Source organism: Chelmon rostratus, chromosome 23, assembly GCF_017976325.1.
Source record: "Chelmon rostratus isolate fCheRos1 chromosome 23, fCheRos1.pri, whole genome shotgun sequence".
Classification (NCBI taxonomy): Eukaryota; Metazoa; Chordata; class Actinopteri; order Chaetodontiformes; family Chaetodontidae; genus Chelmon; species Chelmon rostratus.
Window position 1 is genome coordinate 19,026,999 of NC_055680.1, and position 11,092 is coordinate 19,038,090.

Here is an 11,092-nt window from a genome sequence, read left to right on the forward strand (position 1 = left end):
ATTACAGAAGATCTAGGAAGTCGTGCAGGTGAGCGCGGCGCAGACAACCGAGGAGAACGTCAGTATTACGGTCACAACTTGATCTCAGATACATTTAGATCATAAGAGGTCATTTTTTGTGCTTCTCCATTCAACAAGTCTGAGTAAGAGCTTATTCTCATCATTGATATGAATTATTTGTTGCTGCTAAACTGGAGAAATATTTGGATAAAAGGGTTTTTAAAGGTGATTTGAAGACTTCAATGAGCTTTATTGTTGGACTTTGGGAAACTGAGCTAAAATCTTTTCACAGTTTTCTCACATTTTATAAACCAAACAATGAATTGAGAAATAAAGTTGCAGATTAATGGATGATGAAAAAATAGTAATTTTCAGCCTGGAGAATGAGCTCAGATGTGACGTCAGTGTTCTGCTGTGAAAAAATGTCTTTCACAGCGACTGAATACTGCAACATTTAGACCAATCACAGACATGCAGGGTTTGTGCGGTCATGGAAAAACCTGGAGAAGTCATGGAAGTGTCATGGAAATCCACATTTGTACAGTATGAATCCTGCTCATGGACTTTATTTCCTGTTTGTCAGGAAAAGACTTGAAGTTTGAATGTGGCTGTGACTTTCTGTCCAACTGTGTGTCTTCCAGCTCTCTGCCAGCTGATTGGCCTCCTCCAACATGCTCCGCCCCCTGCTCCTCCTGTCTGCTCTCATTGGGCTGCTGCCTGGTAAGCACACACGCCCGAGGCAGCCATGTTGAAACTCCACCCACAAGACGAGTTGAGGGACTTCAGTAGAAGCAACATAATAAATTAGCAAACAGTCTGAGGACAAAGAGCAGAAAGACTTGAAGTCAGTCAGAAACTTTAAGTGCTGATAATCTGCCAAATATGGAGAGATGTTCCTGACACCTCTTTGTTTCTAAGAAGAAGTGGGACCTCATGATGTGATATGAAAAGTTTTGATTGACTGATAAACAAACTCTGTTTTATTCCTTCATGAAGTCAACATTTGAATCCTTCCCTGTTGTCCAACCAGCTCACAGACTCTAGTTCTGACGTCTCATGTGTCTCCATCGTCTTCAGGTGCTGAGCAGCAGTATGTTGGTTTTGAAACATTTAACATCTCCTCTTGTCCCATCTCATATTATGGAGAGCAGTACACAATGCTGAATGTAAGTAGGAAGGAGCCTGATGCTTGAGAATATCTGTCTTTGTCCATCTAGTGTCTCATTAATGTCCAGTGCAGTGACACTGAATGTCTGAACATCAACTGATGTAACATCCAGAAGGTCAAGGTCAAAGTCAAGGTAACTTTATTGATACCCGTAGGTAGATTTGTTTTGCAGTCTGGAGAGGGCATCTCAAACATTGTACACAACATTCAGAAACACAGGACACATACAGAAGACAGAGTAGCAGCAGACATTGACAGGTACTCCCAGCAGCTCACTGATCATGGTTAAAAGACTAAAATAAATACATAAAATAAATAAAATCATTGAATATCACTAAAAATGCCAATATAAGACCTGTTAAGAGCATGCTAAGAAAACATAAGAGCATGATCCAAGGGACAGTAAAACAATAATAAATAAACAAGTAAATAAATAAATAAGCAAGTTAAGACCACATTAAAATAGGACAGACCTCCTATTTAAAAGAGAAACCGCAGCAGGAACAAAGCTGTTCCTGTAGCGAGTGGTCCTAACTCTCGGGACTATGAATCTCCTTTTTGACGGTAGCAGCTGGAACTCACTTGCCAGGGGATGGGAGTCATCAGTGGAGATGGAGCTGGCCAGTCGCTGTACCTGCCTAGTGTACAGCGACTGTAGGCACAGCTGTGACTCCCCAATGAGCCGACCAGACCATTTAATGATCTGGTTCAGTGAGTTCCTTTCTTTTCCAAACCACGACACAAGTGAAAAAGAGTGAGAGCTCTGACTGAAACCTCCACAACTCACTGAGTGAAGTGAAGTTGGCCAGAGCTCTTTGTAGAAAAGTTCTTTTGTGAATTCACTCGTTGTGTCTCTTTAACAGGTGAACGCCACGGATGATGGATTCTCAGCCTGTTTCAACATGAGAATGGACTGTATTATTGGGCCTGCACTCGATAATGAGACATTTTCCTACAATGTAGTGGTTGACAATGAAACACATTACCATCAGAATTTGAATATTTCCAGCCCACTGCTATGCTCAGTGGAGTTGAGTGGGAATATCAGTTCACTTCCTGTGAGTGTTGTTCACTGTCATGACTCAATAAATAGAAATTTAACTGTTTAAACACTCAAAAGAACAAATGATCAAGAACTTTTCTGAAATCTCTTGGAGTAAATTTCCTAATACTGACAGTAGCTCCTCTGTTGGCTCTTTACAGTTTTCTCTGACAATAAGCAGCTTTGGCTCACAAGCAGCTGTGAAATTTGAAGCAGAAGACGCGGGTCCACATGTGAGTATGAAGTGTCAAATGAAAGGAAAAACCAACATAAAGTGTCTTTGTGAGCTGTTGCCATTGATTTTACAAGTCTCTGGAACTCTACAGGAGGGATGAACACCATTCTTCCAAAAGATATTCCCTCATTTGGTGTTTTGATCGTTGACTGTGAAGGCCACGGCACATGACACTTGGAGAAACCGATGCACACTGCTCCCCCATCACCCCTCACCCTCCCAAAGTGACCCAGTGATACTGACACCAAAGGATTGAAGGCAGCACATAGACTGCACCAGAGTTCAGCAGGATTGTTTCATTTCTCCACCAAAATGTATGATACCAGAATCATTTCAAGATGCTGGAATCACATCAAAGCTCCACACAGCGTCATGCAACCATGTGATCCCAACACCCCCAGTTTGAGTCCAGTCCAGGACCTTTGTTGCGTAGCGACCCTCCCTCTTTTCTACTGTTGGCTATCTAAATAAAGACAAACATCAAACTACAAATACTTGAAGAAATCTGGACACAGTTACTTTTTACCATCAGTTGAACAAAAATAAGGCAACACGTCATGTTTAGTTGAACAAGCGGACAAGACAGAGTCATTTTTCTACTGAGTTTAGTTTCTTTTAATCATGTCTGAAATCATGATCTCTGCTCTGTGATCCTAACATTGGTTGTGTTTGTTGCTGTCTAGGTGTTTTACTTACTAGCCACAGGTGTGGATGCAGATTCAGTGAGTTTGACAAACACAACCCCGATCTACAGAGACATCAGCGCATGCAGACAGTCAGGTTGGGAAATCCACTGGATCCATAAATCTTCCCTTCAAAACTGAACTGTAGTATTAATATGTTGCTGTCTCTTGTTATTGGACAGTTTGTAAACTATAAAGTGAACTTTGACATTTGAACCTGATTCTTCACTTCACAGGTGGTTTGTATTTCTATGATGATGAGATCATTTCTAACCCAGACACCTGCTCCACTGCTTACTGTGATAGTGTGGCAACCATTCAGACTGATGGATGTCCCCCACTGCAGCGTTGTCGTGGCAACAACGTGTAAGTATGTGTGCTTCACGTTGACGAGAAGGAGCTGTGATGATACAGGAACTTGATGAGGAATCTTTATTCAGGGACGCGTCACTGAGAGCAACAGATTTGACTGCAGGAAGCTTTTAATGTGAAGCAGCAGCAGCAGGAAATGTTGGGTTTGCATCAGCAGGAACTCAACGCAGCTCAAATGCAGCTCTGATAGGAGCAAAGAGATGAGAGAACAGTGAGGCTGATATCTGTGAGATAAAAGAGGAGCAGAAACATCTATGTGTTGTGTCTCAGAGAGATCTACTGAAGTTAGCATGCTAACTATCTAGCCTGGGTCCATCCCATCTCGTAGTACCACTGTGTACCTCAGGAGGACTTAGTCCCACAGTAAAGCTCAGGCCTCTGGAGGTGGGCTCTGACTGATGCCTGACCCCCCTCTCGCTCCTCTCCCACTTCACCCCTCCATTTTCTGAACTCACTTTGTCTTCATCCTCAAGTCTCACAGTCCCATCTGGAGCCACTGTAAATCACCTCAGTACAGTATTCATGATCATCAAACTGGCCTCCATCAGAGGCTGTTTGGCCCTGGTCTGGCTGTGTTCACTCAGAAGCTGCTGAGCCTGGTTCCGTTGCCTGCTCACCTGGCTCCGGTTCTGGTGCCCTTTCCAGCACCACTCCCTGCCAGCAATCCCCACTGGGTCCCCATATTCCAGGCTTGAAACCTTCCTCTTCCTGGTGGTCTAAAGCTGCTCTGCTAGCAGTGTGAACAACACCAACACTCCCCAGGTGCTCCAAGCTCCCAGTCCAGACCGTTAGTTGCACAGCTAACCGAGCTAACGAGCGAACAGCATTTCCAGTTGGCAGCAGTTAGCGGTTACTTCGGTCATTAGCTGCTGTTTGTTTGTATTATGAATTCAACAGGTGGCCAATCCTTACATATTGCAAAACAAGATTTTGAGTCGATGGAGGAGACATGACAAGTTGGCCCCATTCAGTCCTGCTACCAATCAGGACGACAACAGTGTGTGTCAGCGCAGTTTTCCTCCCCTGTGAGGCTGCAGTGGAAACTCAGTCATCAGGGCAACTTGCCACTAAAGACAGACTATACCGAGCCCATGGCAAAACACTGCCTGACCTCCAGCTGAGACAATCAAATATTACACAGATAAAGGCCTCAATTATGACATGAACATGAACAGAAGACTTCACTCCTGTAGTTTGTTTGTTTGAGGGTCCCCTGGTGGCCGCGGCCCTCAGCAGCAGCAGCTGATGGTGTTTGTTGTTTCTGTCCCTCTCCGCCTCCATCAGCTGCATGTTTGACCCCATCTGCACTGTGACCGGCCCCGCTGTCATTGACTTTATTGACCAACTGAAGACTGTGGAGGATCGGTGTGGGTACACCCTGCTGACAGGTTCGCCAATCGAAAACCTCACCGTGGTGGCGAACTTCCAGGAACGTCGTCGTAGAGATGTGAGCTTTTTGGACAGCGTGACACTGCGGCTGCAGGGGCAGGATGATGTTCACCTGGAACAAGGCGGGATAGTTAAGGTAAGCTACCTACAGCCACAATCTGGTGTCAGTGTGGACTGTGATCCCAAATCCTCGTCACATCCTCTGCTGAGTCAGCTCTCATCTTTCTTCTCAGTGACATTAGAAGCAGTTGTTTGAATTCTGGTGAACTCAGTGGTTGTTGCAGTGAAAACAGTCTGTTTGTGTGTGTTTGTGATGTTTGAAGCTGTGTTTCCTCCACTTTGTCTCTCTGCTGTGATGCAGGAGGGGAACACAGTGCTGACCATCAACGGCTCGACTGATCTGGGAAACGGTGTGGAGGTCTTTGTGGACCCAACTGGAGTCACAGTCACCGTGTCGAACCCCGAGTCCACCACTTCTGTCTTCTTTGACGGGAACACTGCACAGATCATCTTCATAGGTACAGAAACTGAAATCCTACCACTCACCACACAGGACTAGTAATTGTGGTGCTCAGCCCTCATCTGGGGCATCAGGACTAAACTCAGCTGTCCTTTAGTGAGCTGCTGTTCACCCAGTATGAACGTTGATACTGATCTGACCCACATCCTGTTCTGAACCTGTCCAGGACCTGCTGAACTAGATCAGGAACTGGAGGGATTGTGTGCCAACTCCACGACTGTGAGTGATGAGAGACTTCCTGAGAACAATGGCAGCAGGTGAGACCTCAATCACAACCCACTGAATGCTGTTGATCACAGGGTTCAATGTACTTTGTAGTCTCATATTGAAATTCAGTTCCTGAACACATCTTAACTTGTCTGGACTCTTAATATTTTGGTTGACTCTGTATGTTGTGATTTCTTGGTTGTCTCACAACAATGAGCATTTCCAGGACTTGACTTTGAAATGATCTGGACGCCTCTTGAAAAAGAAGAAAGGTTCTTCTGCCTTTTGACTTGTGGACTGAAACAAAGACACAAAGCTAATGTGTATCTATAACACTCAGAAAGTGTGTTTGTGTTTATCTGAATAAGTCAGAGCAGGGGAACAGTCCTCACCTTGTGTTGTGTGTCGCCCTCTAGCTGTGAGGTGCAGTACAATGACACTGCTGACAGTTCCATCAACTGCACCATGATGACTGAACGGTGAGCAGAAGAAACATCTCTCTGTATTCTACTTCCATCTGTGTGCTGAATGACATGTTCCATCACATGTTGAATGTCATGTGATGTGAGGAGGGATGGGAGATAAACACACCTGAACTCATTTGGGGAACAGAGTTAATCACATTTTGTGTGAACAGAAATCTGTGTGACATGAAGCTTCAACAGCTGTCCCGTGTTTAGGTTTATTCCCAGTTATAGAACGTAACACAGCGCTGACTGGACTTCATCCTTCTGTCTCCCTTTCTGTCTCTTCACATCTGTGGAACAGCTGTAACCTCCTGTTGGAGGAGCCCTTCACCGCCTGTCACAACCACACCGACCCAGAGTCCTACATAGACGCCTGCATCGACACTTTGTGCAAATACCCTGCGGTGGACGGTCTGAACTGTCAGTTCCTGGAGGCCTACGCCAGAGACTGCAGCGTGCGGAGCAACGACACACTGGACAGCTGGAGGTCAACGGCCGGCTGCTGTAAGACTTCTCTCACTTCAGTTCAATTCAACAACACAGCCAAAACAGACACATGAACAGTTAAATGTGATGTTCATCTGTTTTATATTTAGACAGAAGAAAAACTGTTTTGTCTCACCTTATTAAGTTGATTTCAAGGTTCTTGCAGTCCTTGTGTGTTTGTGACAGAATTCATATTAAAAATGGTCAGTGTGTACGTGGCACAGTGCTGGAGATCGACGGTCACTCTGGTGAACGCCACAGTTTTCTTGATAGGATTCAGTCTTGTTTTATTCAAGCACACAGTTTTTCAGTGTTTTTGTTTACATGTGTGTCTCTCTGTGTCTCTCTCAGCCCCCCCTCAGCCCTTCTGTCAGGGAAGGATCTGCAGCGATCATGAGTTCTGTGCTGAGACCATCAGTGGTGGAATCGGCTGCTTCTGTCGGGCCATTTTTGCCTTCCCGTACAGATCGAATGACGCTTTGGGTACGTCAGCTGTGACACAACAACACGACTGACTTGTGCAGAGTCCTGATCCTCAGAGGCTGCAGGGTTTTCTCACAGGGAGAGTTGTTTCACACAGATTGTGGAGCTGCTGATAACTGACCTTCAGCACTCAGTTTGACTGAATGTTTGTCATCAGGAGCACAGACGAACCAAACGACCATAAAAACTGGTCGTTTGGTTCCCTCCTTTATTTCTGCCTGTAGAGCAGCTCTGAATGAAAGAAAAGACAAATGTCAGCAAAGCAGGACTGAATGGTTTGACTTGTTGTGTCCCACATGGTGTAAATGTCTGTTCAGTCTGTCCTCTCTCTCATGGTCATGTTCCTGTTTCCCTCGTCCGTCCTGCTGGACGTTCAGGTCACCCGACGGTCTGCGAGGAGAACTCAGCCTCAGTTACTGTGGTCGGGTGTCTCCTGGAGGAGAAAGGCATCGACTATATGATGTTACACCTCAATGACCCCACCTGCACGGGTCAGAGAGATGAGCTGGACCACATGGTGACCTTCAGCTTCAACAGCAGCAACACCTGTGGGACGGAGGTCATGGTGGGTTCTCCACCACGTCTTTACTCTCAACAAGCAGCCAAATCTCTTCCAGCACTCTGCTGAGCTTCTCCTGCTCTCCTCTGGTTTGGGATCTTTCTGTGGTTTGGTTTCAGCTGTGACCTCCTTGGTTTCTAGAGATGTTGGTCATCTATGAAGCTGATTCTCTCCAGTCAACACCTAACAAATGTCACACTGCACAGCTGAATGTAAAGAGTTGTGATGAATTTGAATCTCTGTGACCCTGCAGGCCAACAACAGCCAACTGATCTACATGAACAGCATCGTAGGCAACAACAGCGTCTCTGACAACATCACTCGCCAGGACCAAGTCTACATCGACTTCTCCTGCGTCTTCACTCAGCCAGATGTCAACACTGTGACCTTCAGAATCAAAGACAGGTGAGTGGAGGCTGTTAACTTTGTGTTGTGAAGCTTGTTGTGAAGAGGTTTGTGAGTATAAGACAGCTGAGCTGTGTGTGTGTGTGTGTGTGTGTGTTTGTGTGTGTGTGTGTGTGTTCTCTGCAGCTCTGTGATTGAGAAGATCACATCTGGAACTTGGAATTACACTCTGACCATGAAGGCCTACACCGACGCCGGACGCACACAAGCTGTGGACTCCAACACTGAAGTCCAGCTGAACCAGCAGATCTGGGTGCAGCTGGAGACTGACGGGCTGGATGACGGTTTGGTCGCCCTGGTGACCGACTCCTGCTGGGCAGCCGACCAGGCTGAGAGTCTGAGATACAACCTGATTGTAGACGGGTGAGACTCACAGAGGCGGTCGCTGCTCGCTGCTGTTCCAAATGAATCAGAAGCAGGGACTCGTTAATCAATGTGCTCTGATGTGATGTGTGTTTTCCTGTTTGTCAACAGCTGTGCGAACCCCGATGATCAGACGGTGAATGTGGTGGGAAACGGAGCGGGAACGTCCAGCTACTTCTCCTTCAACATGTTCCAGTTCTTTAGAAGCTCTGGCGATATCCACCTGCACTGCAAACTGAACCTGTGTGGCAACCTGAACCAGACCTGCACCCCGGTACGCCTCCCAAACACACCACACACACACTCATGAAACCAGCAGCAAGTCACTGAAAACAGTTAGAACAGGGCGTCTGCCGGCCTCGTGGTTAACACACGTACTGTAATCCGTGATCACAGTGTTCCCGGGTCGATTCCAGCTCAGGACTTTGGTTCCGCGTCGTTCCCCTTCTCTCTTTCCACATTTCCTGTCACCTCTAGATCATCCTCTTTAGAAGAAATGCATAAAATGCCCCAAACAATCTTGATTAAAAGCCGTAAAAACAGCAGTTTGCAGATGTGTCAGACTGCTGCTGAGCATCCATCACCTCCACCAAAGACCGTCTGTCTCCTGTTGGTTTGTTCACTCTTCTAGTCCTGACCCGCTTCACATGACCTGCGTCACTCTGGAACACTCTGTGCAGCTGTAACCAAATTTAGATCATCCAGAAACAGCTGATGGCGTTTCACCTCCAGGTGACGCTGCAGCAACATGATGAATTTAGTCCAAACAAGATTGAGGTTTTCTCCAGAAATCACAGCTGCCATCAGCCAATCAGAATGTCTGTTGGTCACCGTGTGTATTCAGATTTGCATTAATGGTGAAGGAGTACTTTCTGCTCATTGTCCCAGTGTCAAACATGTAGATGTTCACACTGAAGGACACGAAAGGTGAGATGTTTGCTCTCAGCAGCATCAGTCCACAATGAATGGATCAGTGTGGGTCTTGTTCAGTCTGGACTTCATCTCTCTCTGTCTTTAACTTCCAGAACTGTAACGGAGCTTCTCGGAGACGCAGATCTGCCAAGCTGAAGTATGAAGACGAGGCCCCGGCCTTCATCTCCATGACCTGGACTCATTAGGTAAGACACAACTCTGCTGCTGACTGGTGACATCAGAGCAGCTGACCAGTGAGGTGAGAGCAGAGTCCTGCTGACCAGTGAAGGTGTGGTGGACCAAAACACATCAAGTCCAGCTACAAGATCTCCTCTTTGTGTTGATGCAGAGGTGATGTGAGGTGAACTCTCACGTTTGAATGTGTTTGAACAAGCAGGATAAAAGCTGCTTTAGTCGTGTTGACCTCTGAAATTAAGTCAGACAGGACCACCATCATCATCATCATCATCAGTGGCTACCGCTGCGGTTTGAGAGTACAGTAATAAGCAAGAAGAGCCTCATTGTGGCTTCAGTCAGAGACAGAACTAGATGCTGCATCTCTATCTACTAAACCAACAATCAGACGAGCAAACAGAGTTCAACTGTTTCCTCTTTACCAAGAGTCTGTGGCAGGTCAGCAGTGGGCAGGTGGCGCTCTCTAGTGGTGGACAACGTTGTGAACATGTACATCTGTTATTCAGTGATGCTCATGCTCTCAGATCAGTTGGAGAAGTATTACAGACACAGTAAGACGGACGAACCATGACAAGAGCGGTATTTAAAGATCTGGTGTTGGAGTAAGATGTGAGTCTGACAGGGAGGATGGGGGGGGGGGGGTTGAACATGGAGACTTCAGTCATGATGCAGGTTTGGAGAAAAGACATCAGTCACAGTTTGGTCTGCTTGTCTTCTCAGGTGGTTTCCACGGTGACTCGGACTGACCGTCAGGCTGTCCACCTTCACAATGATTCCTGACTGTTGCTTGGTCCTGATCCAGATCCCGAGTGTGTCAGTCCTTGGCCTTTGGAACAACATCTCCTGAAAGGACTAGCTCAGTCCTCACAGCAGATTTTCTGCAACTGGAACACATTCTTTTGATTTCACCTTTTTCCACTGAAATATGAAACAGTATAAAAACTATATGGTGAAGGGACGTGTGTGAAGAAGCTTGGCTTTAATTCTAATCATGTTATTCGTTCTATGGTATATCTACTCTCCCACTAATAACAATAATCACATGTTATTAAGGATTACTAATGATGATTAATGATTGCTGTCTGCATAGCGCAGTGGGTGAGAGGAATAAAATGAGGGTTTTGAAGCAGTTCACTGAGCTGTGGAGAACAGGTTCCATCTTGGAGACACTTGTTAGAAAAGAGGCAGCCACGAGGACGCCATAGCAGAACTTTAAAATCCTTCATATTGACTTGTTTGTTCTTTTTTGGAGACAGCCGTTTCTGTCAGCTTGTGCCTGTAACATGACTTCAGTTTTGCCACAATAAGGTCTAGAAGTCCACTGTGAGGAAAACAGTGAATTCAGTGCAAACGCAGCATCAACACGTTGATTTACAGATTCCAGGTCAGTCGGAGCTGATCTGTGTAGCCTCACTGTACCGATAATCTAAAGACAAGACCGGATCCTGCTGTCAGGCTCAAACACAAAAACACATCGACTAAATAAAACTCTGACAGACGGACTCTTTGAAATAAATATCAACTGAGTCCAAAACTGCTGCTTCCATGACGCTGAGATATGACTTGTGCTGTTGATCTTTATTATGTTACTGTTGTTCCAACCAAA

General features: G+C 45.9%; 1 protein-coding gene across 1 annotated transcript; it reads left to right on the forward strand.

The window, feature by feature from the left end:
* The first annotated feature begins 671 nt into the window (after positions 1–671).
* Positions 672–9,497, forward strand: LOC121627010 (alpha-tectorin-like). The gene is made up of 16 exons (XM_041965769.1): positions 672–720; positions 1,078–1,166; positions 1,737–1,811; positions 3,129–3,225; positions 3,365–3,494; positions 4,785–5,025; positions 5,251–5,407; positions 5,576–5,666; positions 6,033–6,095; positions 6,385–6,587; positions 6,921–7,052; positions 7,430–7,617; positions 7,865–8,016; positions 8,143–8,379; positions 8,491–8,653; positions 9,405–9,497. Exons 1-16 carry the CDS (start codon positions 672–674, stop codon positions 9,495–9,497), a joined length of 2,160 nt encoding a protein of 719 aa, XP_041821703.1.
* Positions 9,498–11,092: the final 1,595 nt, after the last annotated feature.